The 15,718-nt window shown below is 58.1% G+C and overlaps 6 protein-coding genes across 6 annotated transcripts; 2 read left to right on the top strand and 4 right to left on the bottom strand.

Moving 5' to 3' along the window:
* Window positions 1-23: 23 nt before the first annotated feature.
* BDY17DRAFT_253386 (component of IIS longevity pathway SMK-1-domain-containing protein) lies at window positions 24-3,139 on the bottom strand (the record flags this gene model as incomplete). The annotated part of the gene is made up of 2 exons (XM_033731333.1): window positions 24-2,314; window positions 2,374-3,139. The coding sequence occupies 2 exons, from the start codon at window positions 3,137-3,139 to the stop codon at window positions 24-26; spliced, it is 3,057 nt and encodes a 1,018-aa protein (XP_033588266.1).
* Window positions 3,140-4,147: 1,008 nt separating this feature from the next.
* Window positions 4,148-5,285, bottom strand: BDY17DRAFT_252363 (class II aldolase/adducin N-terminal; the record flags this gene model as incomplete). The annotated part of the gene is made up of 5 exons (XM_033731250.1): window positions 4,148-4,196; window positions 4,266-4,397; window positions 4,453-4,619; window positions 4,685-4,723; window positions 4,779-5,285. 5 exons carry the CDS (start codon window positions 5,283-5,285, stop codon window positions 4,148-4,150), a joined length of 894 nt encoding a protein of 297 aa, XP_033588267.1.
* Window positions 5,286-6,433: 1,148 nt separating this feature from the next.
* Window positions 6,434-9,611, top strand: BDY17DRAFT_299480 (uncharacterized protein). The gene is made up of 2 exons (XM_033733920.1): window positions 6,434-9,087; window positions 9,141-9,611. Exons 1-2 carry the CDS (start codon window positions 6,651-6,653, stop codon window positions 9,407-9,409), a joined length of 2,706 nt encoding a protein of 901 aa, XP_033588268.1. The 5' UTR covers window positions 6,434-6,650; the 3' UTR covers window positions 9,410-9,611.
* Window positions 9,612-11,384, bottom strand: BDY17DRAFT_299481 (MBOAT, membrane-bound O-acyltransferase family-domain-containing protein). The gene has a single exon (XM_033733921.1). It carries the CDS (start codon window positions 11,221-11,223, stop codon window positions 9,688-9,690), a length of 1,536 nt encoding a protein of 511 aa, XP_033588269.1. The 5' UTR covers window positions 11,224-11,384; the 3' UTR covers window positions 9,612-9,687.
* A 297-nt stretch (window positions 11,385-11,681) lies between these two features.
* On the bottom strand, window positions 11,682-13,625 carry BDY17DRAFT_325218 (uncharacterized protein; the record flags this gene model as incomplete). The annotated part of the gene is made up of 3 exons (XM_033737316.1): window positions 11,682-11,867; window positions 11,936-13,167; window positions 13,235-13,625. The coding sequence occupies 3 exons, from the start codon at window positions 13,623-13,625 to the stop codon at window positions 11,682-11,684; spliced, it is 1,809 nt and encodes a 602-aa protein (XP_033588270.1).
* A 527-nt stretch (window positions 13,626-14,152) lies between these two features.
* On the top strand, window positions 14,153-15,510 carry BDY17DRAFT_169401 (peptidase family M48-domain-containing protein). The gene is made up of 2 exons (XM_033729798.1): window positions 14,153-14,207; window positions 14,260-15,510. The coding sequence occupies exon 2, from the start codon at window positions 14,338-14,340 to the stop codon at window positions 15,445-15,447; it is 1,110 nt and encodes a 369-aa protein (XP_033588271.1). The 5' UTR covers window positions 14,153-14,207; window positions 14,260-14,337; the 3' UTR covers window positions 15,448-15,510.
* The last annotated feature ends 208 nt before the right edge of the window (window positions 15,511-15,718 follow it).

Below are 15,718 nucleotides of genomic sequence, written 5' to 3' on the forward strand. Positions count from 1 at the left end.
TCACCTTAGCCATGCTCGCTCACCTAACCTCCAGCCCCGCCTCCAGGGTCTTCATCTCCCCCCTCGCGCACCTCTTCAGCATCGCCCGTCTGATCTTCACCTCGGTGCTTGCCCGCTGCATTATGGGTTTGTCCTTTCGTCGCCGCCGCGGAAGCAAGCGATATCGGCTTGATGGCGAATTTGCCCGCGGACTCGTTCTTTACTTTCAGACTGCCTTTGCGCCTGAGCATGTGCGAGTTGCCATGTCCGTGGGTTGGAGAGGCCTGCTGCTGCTGCTGTGCATGTCCGCCGTTCTCTCGCGCGTGCTCGTCTCGGGAGTGGTTGTTGTTATTGTTGTTGCTGCTGCTGCTACTACGCAGATTCATGCCACTACCACCACCGCTCAACGGACTGTCGGGCAGGGAGTGCTGACTCCGCGTGCTGGCCGACGAAGTACGGCGCTTAATGCCGCCCATCATCTTGCCTAGCTCGTCTTCGTCCTCCTCGGCTCGTCGGCGCTTCATAGGAATGGAATCGGGCGGGGAGGTTTGCGCTTCGAGCGCGGCGGCAGTTCGGCTGCGGCCTCGGGGTTCATCGTCGTCGGCTCCGCCCGACGCCACGGTGGTCGCGACATCTTCGTCCATCGGGTCTGCGGAGGCGGGATCGTCGCTGCTGCTGCTGGACTTCTTTTCCCGGAAGTGTGGCTCGGGGCTGGAGGCCAGAATGTCCATACCTTCGACGTCTGCTACCTCGTTTTCGTCCTCGTCGTCCGCGTCGTAACTGACCAAAGGCCGCAGAGGCGAGGCGCCGTTCACAAGAATACCTTGCCTGCCACCCCCGCTGAGCATCGGCAGCGCAGCATCGCCGTCGTCGTCCTCGTCCACGTCGTCTTCCGTGTCGAAATACGCTTCCTCGTCTCCGTCCATGTCTTTGAGACCCGCGAAAGCCTGGCGACCATTAATCAGCATTCTCTGCGGCGTGGAGCCCTCCTGCGTGTCGAAGCTGTCGTCTTGCCCCTTGAGAATGGGGAAGCCGTTGACCAGCTGCTCGTACTTTAGCACCAGCTCCTGGAAGATGTCCACGTAGGCGATGCGCATCATTCTTTCGCGGTAGTTGTCCACGAGGTGCACGATGAGTTGTTTCACGCTCTCTCGCTTGATGTAATCGAAGAATTCCAGACATGCCGAGTTGACGAGACTGTCTCTTCCGCCAGTCTCTTCCAGCATGACGAGGATGGGCTCGAACAGAGCGTTTTGGATCATCTGGCGATTGTGGAATTCATCTTGCAGCGCGATGCAGGTGCGGAACCATTTGAGCGCCGTCAGTTTCATGTACTTCTGCGGGCAGCTGAGGAGTTGCGCCACGCGAGAGTGCAGATTCTCCGAAAGTATAAACAGCTTGCTCTTGAAGCTGTGCTTGTGCACGAAGACGCACAGAAGCTCGACGAGGTGGGTGTAGAGTGAGGTTTCCTGAACGTTGAGATTGGTCATGCTCGCGCGGTCTTGGAGTGCTTTGAGGGGGGCGAAGAGTCGTTTGGCAGAGGTTTCGTAGAAGTTGTCGATGAAGGTGGTGATTTGCGAAGCGCCGGGGTGCTGCCCCGGGCCAGCTCCTTTTTGTCTTGCCATGAGCTCCGCGTTCACTCCGACAACGCCGCGGTTCATCATATCGATTCCGAACTGGTTCATGTTGGGGTCTAGCAGGCTCTTGATCGCCTCGGCCATCTGGCTCTTGACTCCCAGGTCGCTCTCGATGAGCAGAAGCTCTATCAACATTTCCATGAGAGGCGCTGCCCTCTTTTCCTGTGCAGCGTGGATATGCGCGCGCACCATGTGCGGGTCGTGGTCGATCAACGCCACGAGAATGTCCGTCCCAGCCACTCGGACCGCCGCATCGGAGTGATTCAGGGCAAATGTGATGACGGCAAAGAGCCCATGCTGGATGAAGTTCTGGTAGAGTTGCGCTCGGGTCTGTGCTTGAATGGTCTTGCTCACGGCACAGCAGTTCTGGATAAACAGCACGCCCTCCTTCTTCTTCTCTGCCCTGTCTTCGATCGACGGCGCAAAGATGTCGAACAAGTCTTTCAAGAATTGCTGATTGCTCTGCAGATGGTTGACAATGTCCACTTGATGATAGAAGATCAGGCTGTTGAGGACGGAGAAGGTCGGGTCGTCTAGGATTCGGGCGAGGACGACGTCTTTGAGGTAGAGGAGGCGATATGTCCAGTGGATTTTCTTTCGCACCTCGGCGTCCTGGATTGGCACGACTTCTTTGAATTTCGAGGCATCAGCCAGCCATTGCCGGTGATTTGCGCGATGGGATGGAAAGTCCGGGTCGTCTACAAGATGTTAGCTTTGTCTGACCCAGGCTCAGCAACGACCGCATGTCAAGACTTACACTCTAGAGCGCCTACGACCCCCATGATGGCCTGGTCTGTCACAATGAACTCGATGATAGCGGTGTCATTGAGCAGAATCAGGTGCTTCATGATGGTGCATAGGCGGTGCAGGTCCGGCGTTGACTCCAACTCCTCCGCGCGGGTGACCAAGGGGGCCAGGCGGAGGATGAAATTCTGGTCGGGATGCATAACAAACTTTGCCAGCGAATCGCGTGAGGCTGGAGAGGTGGATGCGCTTCGAATCGCCGCCTCCAGCTCGTCCAGCTGACCAAGTTGGGGGTCGGGAAGGGTGATGGAGTGCATGGGGTCGAGCAGGTCGTCTGACAGTCCATCTTCCGGGCCCGACAAGTGGGTCAACTTCTGCTGAATCTCGTGGACAAATTCCCATATGCTCGCGCACGCCTCGGCCTCTTGAAAGCTCAGCGCCATGTCCACTCCATTCTGCTCCGTCCACACAATCAGCGTGTCCTGCTGTTTCTGGTAGCTCTCGTCCTTGAAGATGCGCGTCTCGAGGAGGGTGCGGTTGGCATCGTCCTCGCTGACCACCACGATGCGCGCATCGGGGGTGTCGGGGGCGGAGGGGGGAGGGGTGAGCATCTGGCCGGTGCAGAAGCCGGTGCCGCGGTCGAACCAGTCATTATCCTTGAGCTCATAGACCTTGACGCGTTTGCGATCGGGATTGCTCGAGGGTGCCGCGGTGGCCGTGGCGGTGGCGGTGGCAGAGGCAGAGGCGGAGTGGGAGGCGGCATGAGCAGCGGGCGGCATCCTCGTCACCTAGGCGCCTCTCGCGGAAGCCGCGGTGGGGGGAGGAGGGGAGAGGTGACGGCGCGCACTGCTCCAAGCCGCGTCAGCGCATCGCATGGGATTGGTGAGCGCGCTATCGGAGAGGAGAAGTCGGTGGTGGCTAGGCGTGTGGCGATATTAGGTATGGGGGTGCGCTCCGGCGATGGGGCGGCGCTTGGCGTGGAAGGTGGTCGCACGGGGATGGTGTTGCGCGCGCGGCGGCGATGGGGGGGGGATGCGGAGGGTTGGTTCGGAGGATGAGTGGGCGGGTCGGGGTGATTGGAGGCGCGGTCGTTTGCGCGGGTGTGGTGTCGCGGGTGTTTGACGCTGGCCGCAAAGGCTAAGTGACGCAATCGGAGTGTGGGAGAGGGGATGCAAGGCGGAGGGCGTGGAGGGAGTGGGTGGAGTGGAATTGAAAGGGTGGCGTGGGTGCAAGGCAAGCGCCGCCGGTCGCGTGTCCGCTCGTTGCGGAGCGGGAGACGCCAGGCTTTTTCGCGGGCGCCGGAAGGCTAACTGTTCCGTTCCTTCCTCGTCTCTCTTCACGTGCAACGACACAATACGGGAAGGAGCAACTTGAAGGAATAACGATGAGCTCGATGACTTCAACTTGGTTCATGCATGTGGAGTAGTACCCGAGAGCGCATGAACCTCTGTCCACTCCACGTCGCGCAAATACGTCGATCTCACGCCTCTCACCCATGGAGTCCTCCCGACTCGTCGCTCAGATCACTCGGTACGTCATCTCCTCAGCCAAGCAGCCTATCTTCGGCGAGCCCGAACGAAGCACGCTCTCATGATATATGCTTCGACGACGAGCGACGAGCGCATAGAAAGCCTTGAATGCCGTTATGCGACAGGGTGCCACGACATATACACTTGGATTGCAGCAAACAAATGGCATTGCGCTGAGTGTGCTAACGATGCGCCATCCTCACGGCTCATCCATCTCCACCACATGCTGTCTATGCACACAGTTATATGTAGACCTACTCACTTCAAGAAGGAACCATTCGAGCGTGCGAGGATATCGTCGTAGTGTCTGTAATTTGGGAAGGAACGATCAGCCACGTCCTGTTCCGCGCCTTCGACAAAGGTGCGTTGAACTCACGGTTGGAAATGCAACCATCCCTTCGCGGGGGTGCCGACTTGTTGATAAGAAAACTCGGCCTCAGCATCGGGGATGACGGTCTTCTTGTGCCCGCTGCCGTTCTCCGCCGCATCGGCGAGGAGTTGCGCGTGACTGTTGCAGACGTGGTTAGCAGCATCCCTCACCCCGTCCGTTAATGATGACGCACCATGTCCTGTCCATCGAGATGAACCAGAATGCCGCCTCATCGACCGTCTCGCCGACCGTCAGCAGGCCGTGGTTTTGCAGGATGATGGCCTTGCCGTCTCCCAAATGCTGCGCAATCCTCCGGCCCTCCTCGGGATCAAACACAACGCCGCCAAACTGCGGGTAGACCTAGGCACGCAAAGTCAGTGGGATTGGAGCTTCACGCCTGCTTCTTTGCTGTCCCTGCCACTTACGGAGTGAGATTTGTAGAATCGGAGACTATCTTGCGTCATCTGCGGCATTTGTAAGTCGAAGCACGCACGGGTAGGGAAGAGGAGCCAGACTCACCATGTCCAGTTCTCGGCCAAAGGCTGAAAAGGCCTTGCCGTGCACACTGTGCGCATGACAGGCGGCGTTGGCGTCGGGTCGAGCCTTGTGAATCTCACTGTGGATGGCGAAGGCGGCTCCGTTGATGGGTTCGTCGCCGATGACGACGTTGCCATCTTCGTCCACGAGGATGAGATCGGACACGCAGATCTGATTGAAGTGCTTCGACAGTGGGTTGAGCCAGAAGTGGTCGGTGAGGATGGGGTCGCGCACGGAGATGTGGCCGGCGACACCCTCGTCGAAGCCGCGGTCGGCGAAGACGCGGTAGGCGGCGGCGAGATGCTGCTTGCGATACAGGCGCTCCTCTTCCAGGCTGTCGAACTTGGGGTAGGTGCGAATCTTTAGCGGACGGCCGTCCTTGGTCCGTCCCATGGCGCCCGAGGCCTTGTTTTCGTTGCTTTCCTTGGCCAGGGTGCTGGAGGTGAAGGTGGTCTTGCTGTGTGCCTTGGAAGGCTCGGTGGTCGCCATTGGGGCCATTGTGGGCGATGCAGATGCGCGAATTTTGGGGGTAGATTGGGATGAGGTTCCTTTGGAGAGGTGTAGATGGTTTGTTTGATGGTAATGTGAAGATTGAGGGAAAGGGTAGGATGAGAGAGTGATGGGGAAATACAATGCAACTTGCCACCGAAGTCGGATCCAACACGACCCTTTCCCCGCAATGCGCGATTCCTACAACGTAGTCGAGAATGGACGATCATTCGTCGGCCCGAGGATTTCTCTGCTCTGCGACGGTAAGACATTGGAGGACTTCTTTCCTGGTGGATGAACAGGACAATACGTGGGGTTCGGAAGGGGTCATATGAGGACGTGTTGATTGATTGATGAATCGTCTGGACCGCGGGCGGTGCTTGTTCCGGATGAATCAGGAGAATGGGAGATGCGTGTGCTCGAAATCTGGTGCTTCTGATAGACCAAGCGAATGAGCACGCTGATACCTGTGTAAGCGGTGTCGTTTGATTGATGGAATGAATGATGATCATGACGATGATCATGATTCGATGCCACTGTCCAGAGTTGCCCGATCTGCCAATCTTCATCATGTTACCCCTGCAGCCTGCACGTGTGCAGATGGCATCATGCATGCTCGCAATTAGACGTCAACGGCGAGATCCACGTAACGGTAGTGGTGACTGCTGAGGTTGTCAATGCTTGCAAGTCGTCTACCCCCACTCGCGGAAGTCCATGGCTGATGAACACTCTAGTATTGTAGATCTTCGATGTACGTTAGGAATCATGTCTTCCGCGGAATCATTGCTTCATCTGCAAGTTTAGACTTTCCCGGACACGAACCTCGATATCTATTTTGGTCCGCCTGCGCTTCGTCAAGTCTCCGGGCGCGGATGCAGTAGAAGCCATGCGTGCTTCTCGGCCACTCACCAGCTGCTCGAGAAGCCTTCAGGTACCTCTACCCATCCGTCCACGGGCTGATAATGCTTCCGGCTCGCAAGCATCGTGAGTGCGAGGAGAGAAGATGGGCGATCGATGCGCTAGACGGGCGCAAGCTTTGCACATCCCCATGCCGCCACGCTCGTTTCGGCCAGGCGCACCCACCCAATCGCCAAACTAACCCAATCCATTTCCTCCACTGCTTCCCGCCCGCTGCCTCAGACGACTCGCCCGTCTCTCACTCAGCTGCCACTCTCCCACCCTCTCTTACATAGCCTCCCGCCTACATCCTGCCGCTACGCCCTTCAGCCTTCCCTAACCTTCCATCTCCATCCCCTCCTCCTCTCCCCTCGCTCGTCCGATGGTGCACAAGCGCGTGCACAACCTCCTACCGTGCCGCGCCCGCAGCGCCTCTCTCTCCCCCCTCTGAGACATCCATGACACAGCATGTCCATCTTCTCCCGCAAGAGCAAGGCCGCGCAGCCGCAGGCGGCGAGCGGAAAGAGCAATGGCCACGCTTATCCGAAGGACCCCAAGGCCAATGCGAAAGCCGTCCCGGCCGCCTACGAGCCCCCGCTCGACCCCATTGTGCAACGCATGGCCATCCAGGCCGCCAGTCGAAAGCGCATGAATAGCGAGACCCCCGACTACTCCATCCAGAGCGCCTCCTCCAGCCCTGTCATCCCGCGTCAAGACTTCACCCGAGACGTCTCGCCCTTGTCCTCCCCCAACAGACTCACCAAGAGCAGCACCAATGTCTCCACCGCCTACTCGCGAAGAGCCGATCCCGACACCCAAAAGATGCGCATGCCCCCGCGTGACTTGCTTCACCACCCCAAACCCCATGTCTCCCAGGACTCGGGCTACGCCTCGGTCGGCCACGCTTCCACCATGGACTCCCGCTCCGTGCACCCGCTCAACGATCCCGAACTCCTCCGCCGTCATCGCAGAATTAATGCTTCTCTCCCGAGGGGAGACGATGCGCCACTCCCTCCCCACACCCAATCCCTCACGAGCAACAGCATTCCGATGAAGGCTCGCACTGCCCCATCCACCCCGAACAAGCGCGATTCCCAGGTCACCGACACGACCCCATACGTATCCAGGTTGGATCCCGGCTCTGCCAGTGGCTCCTTCCGGGGAGGCGACCCCGTCGTGCCCGTGGTGTCAAGGCGAAGACCGAGTGAGGAACGAGGGGGCTACATCCCGTCACAAGTCTCTCCGAGGCAGTCACCGCGGGGCGCATCGGGCAGACGACCCGATTCGGCGAGGCGAGAGGAAGAGTTCGCAGCGAAGCCTACGCCGAACATGAGCCGACCGCGTGAATCGCCGCACCGACCCGCGAAACTCGAGCTGCTGACGAATTCGGGCTCGCCGCAGTCTCAACCCAGGCGGATAGAGCAGCGGGATGCCACTGCAATCTCCCTTGCACAACGAACGAGAGATCAGGAGATGCCGATTCCGCGCAGCGGCCTATCCTACGATGGTCACACCCTCGCCATGGCTGCCGCCGCCACTGCCACCGCTGCTGCTATTGGCCACACTGCACTTGCTGTGGACCAGCATGCAGACAATGCACGCTCGTCGTACTCCTCCAATGCCACCTACGTCACTCCACGAGAAACAACAATGACCTCTCTCGAGGAGCCGCATGCCCCGGCTCTCACAAGTCAGGCTGCCCGCTCCTCTACCGACTCTGGGAAGCAGGCCATTCCCATCGAGTGGTCGAATCCCTTAGCCAAATCTGGCTCAGGTGATGCGCCGAACCTTGTCGAGCCACAGGAAGAATTTCCGTACCTGGCCGGCATCAGCCAGGCTGCAGCGCTGCCTTCATCCTCCTCGCTCGAAGGGTTCAAAGTGAATAGTAGAGGGCAGATTCTTGACGAAGAAGGCGAAGTCATCGGCGAGCTGGCTTCGGGTGAGATTGCACATTGCGTGCGACGCAGAGTGAATGCCCGCGGCGAGATCGTCGATGACTCGGGACGGGTAGTTGGAACGGCCGTGGCGATCACGCAGCCGCGAGCGGCTACGGATGATGATAAGCCACGGGCGAACTTTGCCAATGAACTGGTTATGAGTCCGCTCTCCCCCGGAACGATGATGATGGAACCGGTGGGGATCTCCGAGGAAAGACGAGAAATCGCCAGCACCTTCTCCAGGCAGCCTCGCTTGTCGCAGCGTGCCAACAGCGTGCCGGGGCGACCATTGAACAACTCCGACTCGAATGGCAATACGGTGTATTTCGAACTCGACGCTTCGGCAGACAGCCAAGCAGCCCCGCTCATGGACCAGAGCGATATTTTCATCCCGCCGTTCGGTGAACCTGCAGGGGAAAACAGCAGATCGAGGAGCGCGACCAATTTGACGGAAATCAAGCGCATTGCCGAAGGGCGACGCTCGACGATGACGGCATCTTCGCAAGCACCATCTGCAAGCCTGGAAGACAGGCGTGGCTCGACATGGTCCTCGCGTTACTTTGACGCGGAGACGAAGCGCAGGTCTGTCGCCGCGTCCACGGCGGGAGGCGCGGAGCAGCGCACTCGTTCCCTCTCCAACCTCGCCAACGGTGCCCCAAAGGCCGTGCTCGGTCCGACGATGGAATCTCTCCTGGACACCGTGCCTGATCCGAACCAGAGTTCCTCGGGAAAGCAGGCGCACAAATCCGTCATCCTAGACATGTCCGGGGCGAAAATGGCATCGCAGTCTTCGCTGCGCTTACCCGGTACATCTCCCGCGCGAGCAGAGACGATGCCCGTGATGGCCAGCGGGTCCGGGGGAAAGCTGGTGTCGAGATCCCGGCGCTCGTCGCAGGTGACGGTGAACACGGCGGGCAGACTTTCTACTCATCACCAGACTTTCGCAAAGAGTCCCCTGGGTAGTGTTGGTGAGTGGTGTCCCCATCATACCCATCATTACTTTTCACTAACAAGCGCGCAGCCCACACGCCTCCCGACACTGTGACAGGCGCCACGGCCGTCGCGGACGAGAGTCTTCGGAATCAGCTTTCTGCCGCTCATCCGCCCGCCGGCCAAAGCGACAGCAACATTAACCGCATGAGCCGGGTAGTGGAGGAAGATGACAACGCCGCCCCTGCTCCTATTGTGCGGAAACGCGAGCCTAAAGCAGCAGCTGCGGCCGCAGGGCCGAAGAGGAAGAGCTTCTTTGGTATTCCGCTGGGGAAGCCGAAGAGGGTTCTTGCTACGTGATTGACTTTTTCTTATGTGGCTGTACTTAATGTTGATGAGCGATCTTTGCTGTAATTATAATGTCTTGACGAATGGAGGGCGAGGGAGGCGAGGCGAGAGAGAGAGAGAGAGGTGATCAGCACGCCGCGACGTGAACTGGCCGAGCCGATGAAAAAAAGTTCTGTAATAAGGACGGTGTAGAAGATGTCTGTCTATACGAACGCTGTTACTTTCCCCCCTCCTAGTCGTGTCTCCTGCTCTATCATTACGTTATTCATACATTCCTCATCGGCCTTGATTCATGTCTTTGTATCGTTGCCCATAACCAAGGGCCAAGTCGGCCTCGACTCGACGCCATACTTCGCCTGCCACGCGAAAAAGTACGCCATGGCGGCAATCGGCTGCCCAAAGACGCAAAAGAAGAACCAAAAGATCAGATTGCCGACCAGCTTCGCGTTGTGGCCTTTCATCTTTGCAAAGGGGTCGGTGAGGAAGATGAGGGGCAGCTGCAGCAGCATGCCGAAAAAGGCGACGAAGAGCAGGTTGTGCGTGGGGACGCCGACGAGCAGCTCGTGCAGGAAGCCGGAGAAGAGGAAGGTGAGGATCTGCGCGACGGTCGAGGGCACGCCGCGGCTCACCATCGGCGCGTACACGTGGCGCTTCATGAAGTTCGTCACCGGCCGGTTCCAGCTGGTCCAGTAGACGCGCACGGTGCTCACGTTCCACCAGTCGGTGTAGAACTCGCGGTCGGCGAAGTACATGAGCTCCGCGAGGCCGTTGAGGAAGGACTGGAAGATGGCGAAGAAGCCGGCGAGCCAGCAGACGAGGCTGATGGTGCTGAGCTTCAGCACGCGCTCGATCATGTTGATGAGATTCAGCTGCGAGATGTCTTCGAGGCTGTTGTTTAGTAGGGGGACGGCGTATTGCGCGGTGGCGATCCAGATGAGCACGCAGAGGAGGAAGAACTCGCCCATGCGCTTGAGGATGAAGTCCCAGCGGCGGGTGGAGTTCATGGGGTAGATGGGTTGGTAGACGAGCGTCGGGGCGAACCAGAAGTAGCTGAGGTTTTTGAGCGTGATGTTGGTGGGGTAGGGGCAGGTTTTGTAGAGGTCGGGAAGTGCGGCGGCGGGTGTGGTGTTGTCATCCAGCATGGCTCTTCGGAGATCGCGGTTGGTCAGGGCGTAGGAGCAGACCTTGAGCCAGACGATGACCGCGTGGAATTCGCTGAAGGTGCCGATGCCGGGATTGTGGATCTTGTAGTACACGACCCAGGTGGCGACAACCAGCATGAAGGTGGCATTGACGGCGTGGGCGTTGGCGATGACTTTCCAGGTGGCGAAAACGGCCTCGCGCTTCTGCTTGGCCTGGTGGTCGTCTGGGTGGGCATCCCCCGAGCGCTTCGCTGCTCCAAGGACGTCTTTTGCTGCACGCGCAGCGAGGATCTCGATGATGTACGCAATAAAGAGATGACAGGGAGTCAAGAGGTAGAGGAAGAAGGCCCATCTCCAATCGCCGGGGCGGATGTTGGAGCCGGAGAGAGTGACGAGGATGCCGTATTTCTTGAAATTTTCAATCATGAGACGGAGATTGGACACGACGAGGACGAGGCCCATGAGGTTGCGGAAGCCGAGGAACGACGGGACGACGGTTGCATCGTGGCTCAAGCACGACGTTCGCGCGGCCGAGTGGACGGCGAAGGTGTGCTTGTACTGCGGCGCCGCCACTCTGCCGTGCGACTTGGAGCGCTCTTGGGCTTCTTTGGCCAGTGGTTGAGCTTCACCATTGATTTCAATGCTCTCGGGTCCATGGCGATTCGGCGCAGTGCGCGAGGCCATTGCGGCTAGTGTCGTCGTTGCAGGAACGGCGTTAGTTCTCGAGCATTGCAGGCATACGAAACACGTCTATCAAGAGTGAATGCAGTCTGGCATAGGAGATGATGAAGCTAATGAGCCTGTGAAGCAGAGATTGCGAGCGCAAAGAGCTCTCGGGAAGTCGGGGGCAATGCATGTTCTCAACAGAAGCTCGCGTTGGCATTGGCATGTGGTTGGTCGCTTGTTGGGCAACGTCATCACGCGTGGAGTTGCTCCAGCTCCAGACCTCACTTCTTGTCGATGCCGCAAGGGCCGAATGAAGAAAGGCAATCTATGCAATGATCTCGGGCATGATTCTAACAAGTACGGCACTCATTCGTCGCACACTCGTGACTAGGACTAGATCAATCTACACAACGAATCAACCACTCCACCTCCGCAGGATCCGAACCATCGCAAGCGCCAGGCAGACTCAACACCACTCAGAGGTCGACGGATATACCATCCTTTGGAGGCGGCAAAATAGCATCAGTGTCTCCAAAGCCAAGTTCGGTGCCGTTGGCTGTAGTGACAACGCCGTACCGGACGCCACTTGTGCCCGCCTGTGCAGCCAGCTCCCTGCCGCTGGAATTGGAGTGCAGGTCCGCGAGCAGGGGCGACTTGAAGGCCTAGATCAGAAGCAAATCAGCACAATGCACAGGTTCCGTTCATCTCATCCATCTCTGGGCTTCCTCACCTTCGCGAGTTCCAGAGGAGAGAAGGACACTGGCCTCCCGATCCTCCACCAGGCCCAATACATTGGCAGCAGTACCGCGAGACACACCACGTCAACCAGTGCAGCGCCGAAAAAGTACCAGTAATTGGTGGAGTAAACGCTGATCTGCCCTTGCAGTTTTCCAACTACCGTGCTCTCCGTCGAATCACCAGCGTCCACTTGAGTGGCTTGGTCACTTTTCCTCTCACTCGCCACCCCCGCTCCGATGTACAGCATTAGTTTGTTCATACTCGCCTCGACTGCACTCCGGGGGTTAAGATAACTGGGGCAAGCGGGATTGCCGCCTGGGACAGCGAACTCGGTTGGGCCTAAGGTCCCCACGACGATGCTCACAGGCTGCGAGTCGTTGAGAGTGTAGAGCGCCGCGTACGACTGCCAATTTTCACTGCCGAGCTCGGCTATGCCCCCGAGCGTTGAAGGATAGCCATTGAGATCTTCCAAAAACGTGGAGTTTATTGCAGTGTTGTTCGCAAAACTGACCAATGTTGGGGGGTGCAAAGTCGTCATGATGATCTCGTCGGCCTCGATCTCAACGTCATATTGTCCGATCGATGAGGTGTATGTGCAGGCTGTATATGAGAGCTGTCCATGGCAATTTTCGTCGAATGTGCCGTGTCCGTTGACGACGTTGATCTTCTCAAACCCTTGCTCGAAGATGAGAGTTGGGGCAATGATGAGGCCTTCTACCTCCAGTGGGGCACCAATGTCATCATCGTACACAGCTGTGTAATTATAAGGCATCCGCGCGTTGACAACCACCTCATGTGTCTTGCAGGCGGTGGCAAATAGCGCTGGTCCTTGAATCGTGGCCGTACATGTGCCAGGACAGCCACGGACCGCTCCAACCAGGGGGCTATCGGTCCACCATGCGCTTGAAAACCGGTCTAGAGTATCGATGGCGGCCGACAGGATGTAGTTCGAAGCGTGACCGCCGTCCCCTGTCGGTACGGTACTGTTGAAGGCCACTGCAGCACGGGCGCCAGGTGTACTGAATATCGCCGGCGTGGACCAGATTCCAGAGAAGCCGTGAGGAATTCTGGGCGCCATCGAAATTTGTAGAGATACGTGGCCTGGGTTATCAACGGTATTGACAGTCGACGCACGTTGGAGCAGGGGCCCATCAATGAAGACCAGAGTAGAGGCAATACAAGCGAGCCCCAGCAGGCCCATGCGCGGACCAGCAGCAACTGCTCCTGTTTAGCAAGTTAGCATTGTGTACTCCCGGGCCGAGTTACCGCACTGAAAGGCGAGCAATCTGACCGCGGATCATGTTTCCTATGCGCCAGGAAGAGTGGAGGTCGGCAAGCGTGGTGCCGGCCGACGCCCTTCTCCACCAGGAGATGATAACACCCTGCGTAGCGGCATATCGCACGCACAGATTGGCAATGGCCGTGAAAATGGCGAGGTAGGTGGACGGAGGAATGTGCCAGCTCTCCACTGATTCTCCGTCTGAGCCAGCTAGGATGCCCAGCGAAGCTACCAGGGCGGCAGCGGCGAGTGTGATACTGAAGAGTCCAGACAGAGGGCCAAGACGGAACCACGACCTTTGCCATCGTCTGGAAACCCTCGGTGGGGCTGTTTGATGCTCTCCTTCTGCGGGCATCTCTGCTGCCCCCTCGAGTGGTGGGGATTTCTCGGGATTCGCCGTCATGTTCGCTCAGGCTGCTGTTGCTGATGCACCAGAAAACATCGCTCAGCCTGTCGCTGGAAATGTGATCCGTTAAGAGCATTCTCCCGCGAAATCACTTACTGTATGCCCTTCCGTTTAACTCCACGGCTGCATGTATGCAGCTCATCGAACGGTGGGCCACTCGTTCGGCTGACATGTCGGTGTCAGTCCGCAAGCAAATCGGATTGCGCGGGTGGCGAATCCTAGGGCGCGATGGATGCCTGCGTAATGTGCCCTCATTGACGGACGTTGACGCGGGATGATTCATCCTTGACATAATGCGAGCTCGAGCGCACTCCTCAAGCCAATCACGGACCAGTCGCCCTTGAAGTCCCTGGGGTTGGACGTGTAGCTTTGGTAATGAACATGTAAGCATTCAACCGATGGCGGCTCCTTGTCCGTTTGAGCGCATTAGCTGTGTCGGGGTCGCGCACAGCCGCGTGTGAGCAGCATGTGGATAGCACGATGAGGGCTAGGCCACGTCAATTTGACTGGTGTAAGGCATATGATATCGTGCCGGCGCCGCGTGAGCCGTAGATGTTCACTTCAACATGACTCGGGAATGTCGTAAATCGTTAGTCATCTTAGTCATCCCGCAACGCTAACACGAGAGCAGGTCGTTCTAGCCACATACAGCTTCGGACTCGTGTCGGCCACCTTACCGTCGATAGGAACAGGACAACATGCTACCTCGATGAACCCTGTGGGCTTCGCGCGCAGCTCCACCGGCATGTTCGCAACGCGTGTCATGCGAGCAGCCTTCACAACTGCCGCCCGAACCTTCGCCCCCGCGTCACGTCCAACCCAGTTCACCTCGTTCCAGACATCGCGCGGACCACTCAGCCGGAATATTCACCCTTCTCCTTCCCAATGGCGATCCACCTTTCGTCTGGCACAGCAGCGCACCTACGCCTCGTATAACTACCGACGCTTCGGTGGCAGCCGTGCCGCCGGTAGTCTACTTCGCAGATGGGCAGCACGTCCCACCTTCTACTACGAAGTCGGCGGAATCGGAGGTGTCTGCGGCGGCTACTACATCTACAATCTCGAGCGTGTCCCCGTCTCCGGACGCAGGCGATTCAACATCATCTCCCCACAGTATGAAGAGCAGGCAGGCCAGGCACAGTACGAACAGACACTGTCCCAGTTTGGCAAGAGCATCCTTCCCCACTACACGAAGGAGCACCAGATGGTGCAGCGCGTGCTGGATCGTCTCGTGCCGCACTCAGGTCTGGAAAACGAAAAGTGGGAGGTCCATGTTATTGACGACGACATGAAGAACGCCTTTGTCATTCCAGGAGGGAAGGTGTTTGTCTTTCGTGGCATTCTCGACATCTGCCAAGGCGACGATGGTTTGGCAGCCGTGCTCGGGCACGAGATTGCGCACAATGTCGCTCACCACATGGCGGAGCGTTTGAGTGAAATGTACATTCTCGCGCCAGTCAGTTTGGCAATTTCTGTCTTGGGCGGCATCGACTATCGCCTCATTGACACCGTCGGCAATCTTGCACTATCCCTCCCGCATTCCAGAAGACAGGAAGAAGAGGCGGATTACATCGGGTTGTTGATGATGGCGGAGAGCTGCTACGACCCGTCCGCTGCCGTGGGTTTGTGGACGCGCATGGAGCAAGCCGAGCAAGGATCTCCGCCGCAGTTCCTCAGTACTCATCCCAGTAGCCACAATCGGATGGAAAAGATTCGATCATGGCTACCCGAGGCGCAGCAGAAGAGCGAGACTAACGATTGCCATGTCACGAGTGGTTATGGTTTGTACAATCGGGTGCAGTCGTTGGGCCTTCCTTGATGCTGACGGGCAGCTAGTCAACGACTTTCGGAGAACACTCAACATTGGCGGCGGTGAGGCACGATGATGAGACCGTCAAAATGCACTCTGTTGGTTACAGACCGAGTCGCCTCCAAGGGATCCGTTCAACGACACGGGTTCAACATGCTTAGGCGACAGCCGCTGATGCTGAGCCTGGGATGGTCCTTACGCGGCTCCAACGCCGGCACGACTGAGAAATCAGGCAGAAGAGACTGGCTTGACTCGATGTCACAATATTGGGAGCCGAGGA

Source organism: Neohortaea acidophila, assembly GCF_010093505.1.
Source record: "Neohortaea acidophila strain CBS 113389 unplaced genomic scaffold BDY17scaffold_7, whole genome shotgun sequence".
NCBI classification, from domain to species: domain Eukaryota; kingdom Fungi; phylum Ascomycota; class Dothideomycetes; order Mycosphaerellales; family Teratosphaeriaceae; genus Neohortaea; species Neohortaea acidophila.